Below are 15,775 nucleotides of genomic sequence, written 5' to 3'. Positions count from 1 at the left end.
ACAGCAAAAAAAAAAAAAAAGAAAAGAGAGAGTTAAAGGATGGTCTGTTTAAAATTTGCCCACTTAGAGACAGAAGTCTTTGTGGGAAAGAGAGACTGCATAAAATTTTAATAATACCAGTATAAAGTTAGCAAGATAGGAGGTTATTAACGTTTGTCATGTTTGATACTAACATCTTAAATATTCTGAACCCAAAATTTCCACCAGAAATATAACCATATTACTCTATTCATTGAATGCACTTCATTGATGCTTAAATATCCATGTTGTACAAAGTAGTGTGTCACTGAAGATACAAAGATAAATAAGAGAAAGACCCAGCCTTTCAGGAGCTTACAATATAATAGGAAAAATGGCTTGAAGACCTAAAACTCAAATGATTTGCATATAGTAATAATATATACAGAATGGCATTTGTGAACACAATTTGGAAGGATTGGTAAAATTCTAATAAGCAAAGACTCAGGGAGTGGATGCAGGAAGCTGATGTAACCATTTGTCTTTAATCACATTTTTGTATATTATACAAATATTTATTTTCTTTCTTTTTACATTTTTGGGGAGGTGGTTCTTGGAGTGAGACCCAGGGCCTTGCAAATGCTAAGCACATACTCTACCACTGAGGTAAGCCCCTGGGTCCCAAATATTTCTTAATAACATTTATTAGATCATTTGTATGGCTGGAGTAATTTAAAAATATATGTATATTAGGTTAAGATTATAGTATAGAGCTGGGTGCAGTGGTGCATGCCTGTAATCAGAGTGGCTTGGGAGGCTGAGGCAGGAGAATCTGAGTTTAAAGCCAGCCTCAGAAATTTAGTGAGGCCCTCAGCAACTTGGTGAGACAGTGTCTCAAAATAAGAAAATAAAAGGGCTGGGAAAAATTTTTTAAAAAAAGGGCTGGGGATATGGCTCCATGGTTGTGTCTTTGGGTTTAATTCCTGGTATCAGGGGGTGTAAAAAAAATTATAGTATGGAATGGAAGAGTAGATGTTATAAAATGCAAAGTTTTAATAACTGCTTAAATTATTAGATAAGCAAATAAAATACTGACTTCTGGACTAGAAATTTGCAGAAGGTCTTAGAGAATTTTAAGGTCTCTAATCATAAATCTGTCTAATAAGGGTGAGGAGACTAATGACAGTCTCACCAACCAAGTGATAAGAAAATGATTTTGGACAAAAGACTCTTGTCTCAGTCCAGAACAATTCTGTAATTGTTCAGAGAATAGTCATGCCAAATTAGTCTGCTGCTCTTGGTAACATAATCGACCTCAGAGAACTCTTCTTTTTGGTATTTCTTATAAAATGTCTATAATACTACTGCACCTGGTTTACATACTTTACTTTTACAGCACTTTAAAATCTATAGAAAAATTGGTCAGATAATACAGAGAGTATTAGTTCTTCAAATATTTCAGGTTTCCTATCCTAGAATCTTTCTACAGACTGTTTTTCTTCCTAAACTGATTCATAAAAATCTGAAATTTAAAGCTGGATGTGGTTTGCACACACCTGTAATCCCAGCTATTTGAGAGGCTTAAGGCAGGAGGGTCACAAATTTGAGGCCTGCTTCGGCAACTCAGTGAGATCTTGTCTGAAAGTAAAAGAGTATACAATAAAGGGCTCAGGGTGTAGCTCAGTGGTAGAATTCCCAGCAAGTGAAAATCCCCAGTACTACAACGGAAAATAAAATTTTACAAAAATAAATTAAGTTTTACAAAAAACAATATTTTTTGCCATTTTACATTATGATTAATGACTTGTCTCTTCACAAAAGTATAACTTTCCTTTATTATAAATTATTGTAATTCATAATTATATGTTTGTCTGTATAATTATTTTATGTTGGTATCCTCTGTTAAACAGTTAGCTCCAAGATGGCAGGGAGCTATCTATTTTGCTCACCAGTGTAATCCTTACCCACAGGAGGATATAACACATGGAAGATATTCAGTAAATATCTGTTAAATATGGAAATAATTCTTAGAGGAGAAAATAAAAATATAAATCTTCCTTCCATAACAATTTTTGGCAGATAAAATATGCTTCATTAAGACATCTGTATCAGGTGGACATAGTGGTATACACCTGTAATCCCAGAACCTGGGGAGGCTGGGATTACAGAAGGCTGAGGAAGAAGGATCACAAGTTCAAGGCCAGCGTGGGCAATTTAGTGAGATCCTGTCCCAAAATAAAATAAAATATAAAAAAGGCTGGACCTGTAGCTTAATACTAAAGCCCCCCACATTCAATCCCTAGTACCACTAAAAAAACAAAAAAGACATCAATGTCAAAAGAACCAGTGTTACCATCAACAAAACACTTCAGGTAAGGGAAATACAATTAGTTCTAAGGAAAGGAAGTAATATGTGGTCTAAAGAGGGAATGTAAAAAAAGTCAAAGGAATTTTGAGAGACAGCCTAGTTTCTCCTCATTGACTTGATTCACTTAGTCACTGAACAAATATTTACTGAATGGACACCATGTGCCAGTCACTGTTCTAGATGCCATGGATATCACAGTGAGCAAAACACAAAAAAGAAAAATCTATCCCTCATGAGAAACAGATAACAAGCAAAATCTATACTATGTTACAAATTGGAAAGAACTGAGGAAAAATAACAGGGAAGAGAGATGGAAAACAGGGCAGTATCAGGAAGGAACAAAAAAACATTTTTAAAAATAGGATCTCACTATTTTGTCAATGCTGGCCTCAAAGTCCTGAGCTTAAATAATCCTCCTGCCTTAGTCTTCCAACTAGCTGTGACTATGGTGCACACCACCTCACCAAGGAGACGGAATTTTTAAAGGGATGGTTAGGATAGGCCTCAGTAGAAAGGGTGACATTTGAGGAGACGTCAAGGAAATGAAGAGGCTAGCCATTTGGATATCTTAAAGAAAATTGGTCTATAGAGGGAGAAAATCAATGCATAGGCTCTGAGGCAGGAACATGCCTTGTGTGTACAAAGAACAGTCAACAGGTCAGTGAGGCTTGGAAAAAAATTGATGGTGTTAGGAAAAAAATTATGAACTATATTAACGTACTATGCTACTTTCCTTTCTCCTCACTCCAGTTGCTAAGTGAGTCATATGGACACTCAAGTAACATGCCCCTTCTTCTTTAACTCCATACAAGACCAAGGTGAGCCTTTTGATTTTCAACATGAGTGTCAACTGTAAAATGACTTCTGAACTATGCCAGAACTATGCTTGACTTATTTTTGTAGATTACTGTCAGAGTCCTAAAGCCAAGAATTTAATCATGTGAAATTAAAGACGTCCAGGACATTATTCAAAGAAAGCACTCAGACAATTACTTTTGCAAGTCATAGCAAAAGTGCCAATATTTTCCCCTCCTAAATCAATTCACTTTCTTCAAAATCTGCTTCTAAACCAACTAAAATTTGGCATACACCTATTATCCCAGTGATTTGTGGGGCTGAGGCAGGAGGATTGCAAGTTCAAGACCAGCCTGTCTTACAATATAAGGAGGATGTAGCTCCTTACAATATAAGGAGGATGTATAAGGGGATGTAGCTCAGTGGTAGAGTGCCCCATTCAATTCCTAGTACCCTAAGTAAATAAACAAAGAAACATACATACACACATACATAAAAAATTAAAAAGAAAATAAAGGCCAGGGACATAGCTCAGTGGTAGAGTAACCTGGGTTTAATCCCTAGTACTGCAAAAGCAAACAAAACAAAACTAACTAACAACAACTATTAAGTCACTGCTGATTGACCATTGTAAATAAAAGTATTGAAAGTATTTATATACTCAGAATTGAATAGTTTAAATATCTTATAAAGTTGTCTGAAAGTTTTTCTTTTCTTTTCTTTTTTTTTTTTTTTTTTTTTTGTGGTGGTACTAGGATTGAATCCAGGGACCCAGGGGCACTCTACCACTGATGTATATCCCTAACACCCAGCATTTTTTTGTTGAGACAGGATTTTGACAAGTTACTATGCCTGGCCTCAAACCTGCAATTCTCCTGCCTTAGCCTCCAGAGTCTCCGGGATTATAAGCATGCACCATTCCACCTGGCTTAAAAACCTTAATAGTCCTTGTTGATTACAGAACAGAGCAGAACCATCTTGGTCTGATTTTCAAGATTCTCCCATACTTGGACTTAAAACTGCCCTACTATGTACTATTTTGAGAATTCCTATAGCCAAGTCAGTTATTCCCCAAAGTATGTTCATTACCACACCTGCTCCTTTTTCAATTGTTTTCCACATACAATGATCTTTCTTCCAAGACTTCCCCTACTTCTAGGGAACAGACAGATGCAAACAGTGAGAATGTGAAACTAAAAGAATGATTCTATAAAATGGGCCTACTGTGCTTACCCTCATATGCTTTCTTTTCCAAGAAGCAATTTAACTACAGTCCTGCCTAGCCTACATGGACAGGCTATGTCACATTCCTTAGCAAACTACCTGTTGTCTACAGTGAAATGCAGGCCCAAAATTATGTCAATAAGAGAAACCCAAGTTACCCTGAATGGGGAAAATTTTGTGACACTTTTCATATACCAAATCCTGAAACTCTGGGAGATAAGGATAATTCCTCCGAACCATAAAATCTGTAGGAATGTATGGTTAAGGATCCAATGAGGCAGGGCACAGCGGCACATGCCTGTAATTCCAGCAGCTTGGGAAGCTGAGGCAGGAGGATCTTGAGTTCAGAGCCAGCCTCTGCAATTTAGTGAGGCCCAAGGCAACTCAGTGAGACCCGGTCTCTCAATAAAATATAAAAAGGGCTGGGATGTAGCTCAGTGGTTAAGTCCTCCTGAATTCAATTTCTGGTACAAAAACAAAACAAAACAAAACAAAACAAAAGAAAGAATACAATTAGAACTGGTCAGGATGGGACAAGGTGATGTAGAATTGTCATGGCAATGGATACTGGAAAGTCTGATGTCATCTTGCTGTCAGTCAAACGTCAAGAGGTAGACCTAGGTAGGACTCTCTGGAAACTTCTCTGGATCCCCAGTAAAACTGGAGTGCAGAAGAGGAACATGGTTCCTCTCCTCTCTGATAGGACCCACTATCTCCCTTGAGTGTCCCCTTTCCCTTTTCCTATCCCTTCAACAAACTCATGCCTACTACTCTGAGCCATATGTCTGAAATCTTTCTGACTTCATGGCAAGAACTGGAGCTTGAAAGGGGATGGAGATCTTTGCACTGCCTGTTTTCTAGAAAGCCCCAATTCTGTGACACTACTACATGAAGCCTTCCTTTTTTATTAACAGGTATTAATTGCACATATGAATGGGATTCACTGTGATATTTCCATACATGCATACAGCATGTAATGATCATATCTAAGCACCCTTCTTCCTCCTTGACCTCCCTCCCCCACACCAACTCCCTAGTAATCACTAATCTATTTGATGCCTTCTAACACATTAGTTCATAGCAGTTTTTTCCTCTTGTAATTTCTATTATTTCTCTCAGTAGCTCATTCTATTTACTAATTCATTCAGAAAACTCAAAATAGATTTTTCTGAACTTCCCCTAAAAACACACACATATCTACTGGACTTTTTCTCTCAAAACTTCTAATCAATCAAACTTCTTGTCCAAGATTACATTGTTATCTTTGAAGACTATTTTATAACACACACACACATTTACTGGATAAAGACAATAGTTAATTATGGTGCTAAGCCCTTATAATGCATTATATAATTTATTCTTTTATCCTCAATTTGTTTCTTCATCATAGCCTTGTGAATTCTATCCTATGTGCATTTCTTAATTTCATCATTACTTCTTCAACCCTACTTTTTTTTTTTTTCTTTTCAGTGCTGGGGATCAAACCCAGTACCTGGAGTGCAATGAAAAATCACTCTACTTCTGAGCTACACCACCAACACCAAACCTACTGTTAGGTCCTATTGCTAGACCTTAATTTCTCCCTGCTAGACTACTGCAACAAAGTCTTAACTGGGCTCCCAGGCTACAGATTCTCCTTTCAATCCATTCCCTTTGTTCCCGATTTTTTTTTTTTTTTTTTTTTTTTCAGTGCTGGGGATTGAACCCAGCACTTGAACCCAGGGCCTTGTGCTTGGCAGACAAGCCCTCTACCAACTGAGCTATATCTCCACTCCCAAGTGATTTAAAAAAATTTTTTTGTATTTATAGATAGCATGACTTTATTTGCTTATTTTTGTATGTGGTTCTAAGGATCAAATCCAGTGCCTTGCATGTGCTAGGTGAGTGCTCTGCCACTGAGCCCCAGCCCAAAGTGATGTTTATAAAAACAAATCTGACAACATTCTCCTGGTTAAAACCTTTGTGGCTCCAAATCCTTTAGCTTGGTAAGATGCTTTAAAATCTGCTCCAGTTTACCTTTATACAGATTCATCTAGTTCTCCAACACGTCCTAGAAATGCTTTTTCCCTTTCTAGAAATATCCTGTTTCTCTTTGTCCCATGAACACCTCCACTAGTCTTTTAAGACCCAGCACAGAAGTCAGCTCCTGCCTGTTAATATTCCCACAGTCCTGAGCAGGACTGACTTGTAAATATAGGATCTTTAAGATGGATAGTACTCCTGCAAAGATTAAGAGGGACGCAAGGTGGAAATAAAGATTTTAATACTTACAGATTCTGGGGAATACACCGCAGACCGGGAGACTACATAACACAATGGTCAGGAAACAGGCAGGGAGAGAGGGAGCTGCCTATAAGATCAAGACCTTTCTGGGAACTAAGGTATCCAAACAGGTTTCCTGTGGAGGGTTTTAATTGGTGAGTTTAAAGCAAGAAGACATCAGTTCCATATTACACCACGACCAAGAGATGTTCACTATGCCATACCTGCACATACTGGGTGTGAAGGTCAGCAAGGCTAGTCAAGTGGGTTACCTCCAGCTGTCCCCGAGGGAGGTAGACAGCATAAGGTAGAGATATTTGCATCAAACGCACTGAGAACTGGGAGGAGGTGTAGAACTGGAAACCATCACGGGTTGCTGACCTCCACTTCTGGGACCAGAAAACGCCATTTACGTTCAGCATGGATGCCCAGAAAACGTAAGATGGTAAGACCTCACTACACGAAGGCATCTCAATTTGTGCTTTCACAATACTATAGTCTTACTTCGTGCCAAGGACCAGGTACTGGTTATATTATTATTCCTGTTTCTCCTCCTTCCCCAGTACTGAGTTCCTTCGGCACAGAACACTGTCTTGTTCATTTCTGCGCCGGATTCCACGGGCAAAACAGGGACCTGGCATCGACTGTGCCGTGAGAAAGCAGGTGGACTGCCAAACTTTTCAACCAGGATGGACAGGTATTCGTCCAACAGTAAAGCCCGTCGGACAGACTCCAGCGCCTGTTAGCCCGGCTCATCCCGGTCTGGGTGGCCTGACCCCTGACTGAGGCCCACAGCTCGCGTCGGCCCAGGGAAATGGCAGTCTGACCGACAGGCCTGCCAACCGAGGCCAGTAGCAGGTCCCCACCAACTGCCTGACCGACCGAGGGCAGCAAGACATAATGGTCGGCCTTGTCTTCGAAGGGAAGTTAAAACAGCAAAGAAACTGCGGAAGCTCCGCCACGCACGCGCTTCGCGCCTCTGCCTACGCGAAGAGACGACCCGCGGAGAGCCTCGCAGAGTGCGCGTGCGCGGCCGGCCCGGTTTTCCCGCCCCTCCTCTCACGTGACTTCACCTTCCTGGGACCGGCACGAGCTTGGCCGAGTGCGCGTGCGCGACGGTCCCTTTCCCTCCTCCGCTAACCCTCTGGACACGTACACTCTCACGTGACTCCGCCCCCCGAACGACCCCTTCCTTTTGCCGTAGGCCGGCGTGACCCTCCCGGGTGTCCTCTTGCGCGCGCTCGGGCCCGCCCTCCGAGTCACGTGGCCGCTGTAGTTCCCCACTACGGCCGTCCAACCTCTGACTCTTAGTATCCGGCGTTATGGCTGCCGCCCTGCCCTGCGCCGCTTCTCTCTCCCCGCTTCTTCCCTTTCTCCTGAGCCTCCTGCTCCTCTCCACTCCGCATGGCAGCAGCGGCCTGCACACTAAAGGCGCCCTTCCCCTGGATACAATCACTTTCTACAAGGTAACGGGGTTGGGGGACATTGCGCGCAGGTGCAGCCAGCGTGCCCAGGGGCGCGCGAGCCGGTGGGGAACCTTGGGCACCGAAGGCTGGCGGAAGGCGGTCTCGTAGCGACCATCTGAGGTTTTCCTACCGTGCGGTAGGCCCGGGGGAGCCTGGGACAGGGGCTTACCGCGACTCCGGAGCGCACACGCTCCGGGGTCCGGCCCACTCTTGCCTTTGCATCATTTATGTTTGTTTCCTCTTTTTGGCAGCAGAGCTGCGGAAGGTGCAGCCGAGGGAACGAGGTGCTCCTCTAGGGAACGAGGACGGTGCCGGGCGATGTCCAATCCTTGAGTCCCGAGTGGGAGACTGGAGGGCGGGGCGAAGTCGATGCTACCTGGCTCCCACAGTGGGTGGGGGTGGCAGGAAGAACTCAGCGCATTAGTATGCCTGTCTGTGCCTCTCCTGAGGATGGATTGCAGGCTTGGCAACATGCAAAGAGTACGCCTCTCGCAGAAAAGTGCTGACGTTAAGACTAAGCTACAGGGCTGTTGTAGCTCAGTGGCAGAGGCACTTGCCTAGTACATGTGAGGTACTGGGTTCGATTCTGAGCACCGCATAAAAGTAAATAAAATAAAGGTATTGTGTCCATCTACAACTAGAAAATAAATATTAAAAAAAAAGAATAAACTACAGAAAAGCCAACCTTTAGGATATATCTCAGGAACAAAATGAATAAAATCGGGTCAAAGCATAGACTTTGTCACTACCCCTCCCCGCCGCCCTTTAAAAAATTTGGAATCCTGGCCTAGGTAATGAACCGTGGAAACGTTGAAGGCTTAGTGCAACACCATAGTCCCACTCCTCTTCTCCTGCACCTGTCTTTTAACTTCCACTGTTTGGGCAAGCTAAATGTTGAGAGAGAGGCAGTCGTTTTATTTTCTAATTTTGTACCCTTTGCAGGGAAGTGAAACCAAGAAGTGGAACTCTAAATGTGTCTGTCTCAAGTGGTTGAACTCTTCTGTTGGTTTTTGTTTTGTTTTGTTTTCTTTTTTTTGTAGTTGTAGATGGACAGCATCCTTTTTTTCAGAAATATTTTTAGTTGTGGATGGACACAATACCTTTGTTTTATTTTTTTATTTTCATGTGGTGCTGCGGATCAAACCCAGTGCCTCACACATGGCAGGCAAACAAGCACTCCACCACTGACCTAAGCCCCATCCCCTGCTGTTTTCAAAAGAGTTCCTGTGGTGAACTTCACACTTGTAGCTCACTGAAGGCAAAGTTCCAAGAACTTAGATATGGCTGGTTGGTTGTGGGCACCACATGGCACCTGTGGGTTTTGGTCCTTTATTGGCAAAGTGATGCACCTATCCCTCCCCACTGCATGAGAATTGGGTTACATCACAGATCAAATGTGACTCAGAGAAACGTAGTACCATAAGGTACAAAAAAAAAAAAGGTGCTGTGCCATCTTCACGACTACCACCGTGGCCTAGGCTGTCCTTGGGGTAGACTCCTCATGTCCTCCCTGCTTCCACCTGAGACACCACACTGTGTGATCTGTTCCTTGGTTCCCTCTGCTATTTCCTGACAGTTTTCCCTCATTCTGTCTGCTCCAGCTATACAGGCCTGCATTCTATCCCTGGAATATTCCTAGCTCGCGTCTGCCTTCATACATTTGCACTAACCTTTCCCTGTGACTGGAGTATTCTCGGCCCAATCTTTGAAAGGCTTATTTCTTCCCATTGTTTAGGCTTAGGTTCAGTGTTACCTCTCAGAACCCTTCCTTGATTTCCCCCACCCCCAGGCTGACGTGCCAATCATTCCCCTGTTGTTGTTACTCTATAGAGCACTCATAGCTGATTTTGTTCCTTGTCAATTCTACCATCTGTCTCTCACCCTAGAATTTCATATGCTTGTGATCATATTCTTTCTTCCTGATTATCTGCAAAGCATAACAGGTTATATGTCACAGAGAAGGTGCTCAATAAATTATTGGCTTCATGAACAAATGTTTTCTCCAATCTCTTTCCAATTCTCTCTTCCATCACCACTGAATGTAATGGGAATTTCTTAGTGTTTTGTCCAGCAACCTTGTTCAACATGCTGTGCTTTTCAGTGATTTCTAACATTTTGGTTCCTTTCTCTTCACCATCACTAGAATGTTAGCTTCGTTTGATAAATGACCTACTGTTTTGTTCATTGCTGTGTTCACTTAGAATAGTATCTAGTAAGTAATGGGCCCTTAGCAACTTTATTATGAATGAGAAAAGAATTTATCTCTACTTTGAAGAAGCAAGTTGCCTCATTGTAGATACAGTAGAGTTGATTCCTCAAGGATGAGTGAAGGAGAGTTATAAAGCAATTAGAAGGTCCCTATCTACCTCATAAAATAGCAATTTTTATGCAAATATTTGCCATTCAAAACCATTCTGTCTTACCTAGTAGCTAAGAATGGTGAAAGTAAAAGATGGAGATCTCTCAATTCTATTTCAGTGTTAAACCACTATACAGTTATTAGCATTATTACATAATACAAGTGTAGGCCCCTTGAAGATAGGAATACTATGTTGTGCTTTTAAACTTTCTTTTTCCCCCTCCCCATCTCGAACGCGTAGCATTTGCTACTAAAGGCTCCTAGAGTTCTGTTCATTTAACATGTTTTCAGAGCATCTGCCATATGCAGGTACTGTGGGGTCTTAGCCATGCAGCAGAAAATAGGTCAGACAAGGTCCTTGTTTTCATGAACGTACAGTCTACTGGGAAGGACAGAAAACAGGCAAATAAGGATTTCAGAGAACAGTCAGTGTATGAAGAAAACACATCAGTCTCATGGTAATGAAGCAATCTTAGATGGTTGAGGAGGCCTCTCCATTAGTAATGAAGGGACCATTTAAATTGAACCTCGAATGTAAAGAGATAACCATAGAACAAGTGGAGCCAGGAAAAGGAAGTTCCAGCCAGGAGAGAACAAATACAAAGGCTGCAAGTGGGGTCAAGTGTAGTGTGTTGAACTGAAACAAGGCCACTTGGGCTGGGGGGATGTGATCTGATTTATATTTTAAATCTTCCTTGCCTTTAGACCCTCAGAGCTCAGACTTTATTACATCAATGGCCACTTAAAGATGACCTGTTCTGGTGGCTCCTTTATGTCCCTAGGCACTGTTAAATATTCTTAAAAACCTGAAGTCAAATGGACATCAGTATACAGTAAGAGACACAGACTAGCAAAAATGTTGAGTTCTCTGATGCATTTGGAGTTCTGTGAGCTTGACCATTTATGGACAGTGATTTCCTGTGATGAAAATCTGAGTGAGGTCATCACTGAATTAGAAAAGCAAAAGGTTGTGAGACAAGGGGAAGACAACATTACTGACCAAAGTCAGCTTATTTATTTGTACATTAAAAGAAAACATCAAAAGGAAGTCTTTGGTTTACCCTGTACGTATAGCTTACTATATGACCCCTGCAGTTCCACTCCTAGGTATATCCAAAAGAATTTAATGTGGCTGTTCAAACAAAAACATGTACACATCTTCAGGGCCACACTATTCACAATGTTAGCCAAAAGGTAGAAACAACCCAAACATCCTTCAACTAATAAATGGTTTATTTGGGCAGAAATATGAGTGCAGTACTGATAACACGCTACAACATGGGTGACCATAAGAACATTATGCTAAGGCAAAGAAGCCAGACATAGGAGACTACAGATTTTATTATTCCATCAAAATAGATAAATCCATGGAGGTGGCTGGGGCAAGGAAGAGGATGGGGAGTGACTGCTTAATGGATGTGGGTTTCCTTTGGGGGTGATGAAAATGTGCTGGAGCTAGGTAGTCATGGTATTCACATAATACTGTTAATGTACTAAATCCCACTGAATTGTATACTTCAAAATGAGTTTTGTTTTTAAAATTAAAATCTTGTCCTTCACAGTTTAAGAACCAGAGATCTAGCCAAAGCATCCTTCAAGGTGTCTACACCTTTTTAGATATTTTTTGTTTGATTTTGTCAGATTTACTGAGAAAGGCTTCCTAGGACGATGGGCATGATGGGATATGAATTGCATGCTAAGGGTCTCCTCGGCCTTACTGAAAGGAACAGTGGAGAGGAGGGCCTTAGCTTTATTTACTCTAGATTGAGTTGTATGTTTCTCTTAGTGTGAACATGTACCTAATGGGATGCTCAGTGCAGAGCAGACAGTTGTTTAGTGAATCACAGGGTGAATAAATGAACATTATCTTGTAAGAGCTGGTATCCTTTGTGGGCTTGTTTCCACTGTTTTTTAAACAGGGGCCCCTTGGGAAGGGGAATTCACCCCAAATGTCCCTGGAACGCCCCACTTGCTCAGCTCTATGCGCCCTCAGGTCATTCCCAAAAGCAAGTTCGTCTTGGTGAAGTTCGACACCCAGTACCCCTACGGTGAGAAGCAGGATGAGTTCAAGCGTCTGGCTGAAAACTCGGCCTCCAGCGATGACCTGTTGGTGGCAGAGGTGGGGATCTCAGGTATGCACAAGTTCAAGACCACCGGGAAGGGCTGGGGGAAGGAAGTTAGGTATTCTGCTTGGTAGGGGAGTGCGTGGTGCCTTTCCATCTGAACTGCACACAAAGAGTAAATGGGTTTATGGCCTCTCAAGGAATCTAGTATCTACAGCAAGGCTGGTCTCAGCAGATTCTGGGACGTGGGAACCTCATCTCAGGCTTGAAGGTGCCTAAGGGAAGGGAGCCCCTCTTCCCTCACCCTTCACCCACCTGACATTTATTTTACTTGAGACCTTTGAGCTTTCCTTGCAGGGGGATGGGCACAGGGAGTTCCAGGCCTTCTAGGGGACAACATGGTCAGATCTTTTCTATCTTCGTTTCAGCTTTTATACCAACACTGTTGGGTTTTGTTTTTAGTTCAGATACCCTACTGGTGCCACCACTAATCCAAGGGTAACTCTTAACCACAGTGGCAGCTTTAATAATATGTCGTGTTTATTGGTTTATGGTCTGTAAAGATCTATAGACATTAAAGTTTTAATCTTCACTTGAGTCCTGCTTGAGAAGCAAGAGGTATTGTCTCCAGATTACACTTAAAGAACTGAAGCTCAGGAGCTTACATGACTTCCTAGGCCATGCGGTATGGAATGGCTGAGCCAGAGCTCCACCTAAGGAAGTGCAGCATCCTCCCAACTAGGATGCCTCCATTCCTGAGTGAAATGGGAATTTACTAGAGTCTCTGTCAGTGGATCACTGCCCACCTGTCCATAGCAGTCAGTCATTTTTGTCTCAACTTCAAGTTCCCTTGGGGTTTTTTGAATAATACTCATGACAGTGGCTTACATTCATGTTTACTGTGTGCCAGACCACTGTGCTAAATATTTTACACGTATTTTACCCTTGTGACTGGTACTGTTACCCCTTTTTTCAAGTTAAATTGATGCTTAAGAGTAACTCACTCAAGTTAATAGAGCTGTTAAATGGCACAATTAGGGTTAGAACCCCAGGTTTTTGACACTGTTACCCAAAAATAGTTGATCTCAGCCATTTCTTCTTGCCAAGGGTTAAAAAAAAAAAAAAAAAAAAAAAAATTGTCACACTGGGACTGCTGCTGCTTTTTAGAAAGAATATTGGAGACACTCATGGCAGCTGCCACAGATTAAGCACTGAACTCTAGCTGAATCTCTTGTACATAGTGCCTCCTGGAGTCTGGTAGCAGCTCTCATGTGGTAGGGACTGCTTTCCTCACCTACCACACACTCCCCTTTCTTACTAAACTCCAGCCAAACTGACCCTGGTGATTTTTTTCCCCCTTACAATACTGGGGCTGGGCATGGAACCCAGGGTCTTGCATATGTGAGCCATGTGCTACCACTTGGCTACCTGCCAGTCCTTGGCCTTTGTAATCCTTAAATATTCTCAGCTCAGGCCTGGCACAGAGCTCTTGCACTGGGGTCCTTTCTTCCTGAAACACTCTTCCCAGATCTTCACATGACTGGCTCTGTGGCATTTCAGTCCCCCAGCTTATGTCATCTCTACAAGGTGGCTTTCCGTGACCACCTGAAGTGGGCTTTCTTACCCACTCTGTCACATCACTGTTGATTTTCATCATGGCACTAATCATTTATGTTCACTTGTACACTGTCTTCCTTCTCACCCTTTGAATATAAACTCCTTGCCAGGTGTGGTGACACATGCTATAATCCCAGCAACCCCGGAGGCTGAGACAGGAGAATAGCAAGTTCAAAGCCAGCTTCAACAAGTGAGACCCTAAGCAACTTAGCGAGACCTTGCCTCAAAATAAAAAGGGCTAGGGATGTTGCTTAGCAGTTAAGCACCTCTGGGCTATACCCAGTTCATACCCCACCCCCGGAAATCCTTGAGGTCAAAGAACGATACTCTGAATCACTCTTGGATCCTTAGCACCTCAAACAGGATCATTTAGTGGACATGAAGAATCCCTGCTTTACAAATCAGGACAGTTCAGAGCAGTTAAATGACTTGACAGATGCCACATGGCTAGGAAGTGGCAGAGGAAGAAGTCAACAAGGTCTGTGTAGATAAACCTCACTGAGCCATTACACAGCCAAGAAGATGATTATTCTCCACTCAGGCCTTGTGATGATATCTTACCCCGAGTTTGTCGTGGTCTTACTCATCTCTGCTTTCTGTTCACAGATTATGGGGACAAGCTGAACATGGAGCTGGGTGAGAAATACAAGCTGGACAAAGAGAACTACCCAGTCTTCTACCTCTTTCGGGACGGGGACTTTGAGAACCCAGTTCCATACAGTGGGGTAGTTAAAGTTGGAGCCATCCAGCGCTGGCTAAAGGGACAAGGAGTCTACCTGGGTATGCCTGGCTGTCTGCCTGCGTATGATGCTCTGGCAGGGGAATTCATCAGGGCCTCTAGTGTGGAGGCCCGCCAGGCCCTTTTGAAGCAGGGGCAGGACAACCTCTTGAGTGTGAAGGAGACTGAAAAGAAGTGGGCCGAGCAGTATCTGAAGGTCATGGGAAAGGTCTTAGATCAAGGTGAGGACTTCCCAGCATCAGAGATGACCCGGATCACCAAGCTGATTGAGAAGAACAAGATGAGTGATGGGAAGAAGGAGGAGCTCCAGAAGAGCTTAAACATCCTGACTGCCTTCCAGAAGAAGGGGTTTGAGAAGGAGGAGCTGTGAAGAGGCACGTGGGTGTTCCAGGGTTTGCTAGGGTGGGAAGGGGAGAATTACCTGCAGGCTGTGAGACCCTTAAGGGGGTGTTGGAATTCTGAGCCTGGAGTATGCCTGGACATGGATGCTGATGTGGCCATACTTGGCAAGTCTCTGGGGATAGCTGAAGCATTTACTCAGGTGGCCACTGAAGTACCCCCTCAGAAGGAACTGGTGCTATGAAGGAGGGTACTGCCAAGGTCCTGGACAGGTGTAATTCTGACCTAATTAAAGTTCAGTGTTTTGATGAAGTGGACCTGAAGCCATTCAGTTTATTTTCTATTTTCTTCACATTTATGTTGGCCTATAACCTGCTTACTTCTACTTCTCAGTCCTTTTTTGAATCTAAGCTGGTATGGACTCCACTCTACCAGGGAAACAAATTATCCTGATAATACTGGAAACTGATCCCAGCTTAAGGTAAAACCTTTATTTTTCACTGATGTCTAAACTCTGGTGAATTAACTGGATAGTAAAATGTGTTAGCAGTGTTTTTAGTCCTTAAAACTCAACAGCGGCACCAT

At 42.7% G+C, this 15,775-nt stretch overlaps 2 protein-coding genes across 6 annotated transcripts in view; one reads left to right on the top strand and one right to left on the bottom strand.

Annotated features, from left to right (window-relative positions):
- The window catches only part of TMEM116 (transmembrane protein 116), a 115,608-nt gene extending 103,189 nt beyond the window's left edge, over positions 1 to 12,419 (bottom strand). For 3 of the 5 annotated variants that reach the window (XM_079149594.1, XM_079149595.1, XM_079149596.1), the window contains exon 1: positions 6,832 to 7,605. In XM_079149594.1, coding sequence (XP_079005720.1) covers positions 6,832 to 7,077 — 246 coding nt within the window. In that variant the 5' untranslated portion in view covers positions 7,078 to 7,605. Of the gene's footprint in view, positions 1 to 6,831; positions 7,631 to 8,242 lie in introns of those variants that run through there. The other 2 variants (XM_079149600.1, XM_079149597.1) reach the window with 2 other exon arrangements.
- Positions 7,863 to 15,507, top strand: ERP29 (endoplasmic reticulum protein 29). The gene is made up of 3 exons (XM_079149637.1): positions 7,863 to 8,073; positions 12,426 to 12,564; positions 14,719 to 15,507. Exons 1-3 carry the CDS (start codon positions 7,930 to 7,932, stop codon positions 15,219 to 15,221), a joined length of 786 nt encoding a protein of 261 aa, XP_079005763.1. The 5' UTR covers positions 7,863 to 7,929; the 3' UTR covers positions 15,222 to 15,507.
- Positions 15,508 to 15,775: the final 268 nt, after the last annotated feature.

This window comes from Sciurus vulgaris (assembly GCF_902686455.1).
Source record: "Sciurus vulgaris genome assembly, chromosome: 8".
Taxonomy (NCBI): domain Eukaryota; kingdom Metazoa; phylum Chordata; class Mammalia; order Rodentia; family Sciuridae; genus Sciurus; species Sciurus vulgaris.
The sequence above is the reverse complement of the archived record's forward strand: the minus strand, read 5'-3'. Positions and strand labels throughout refer to the sequence as shown.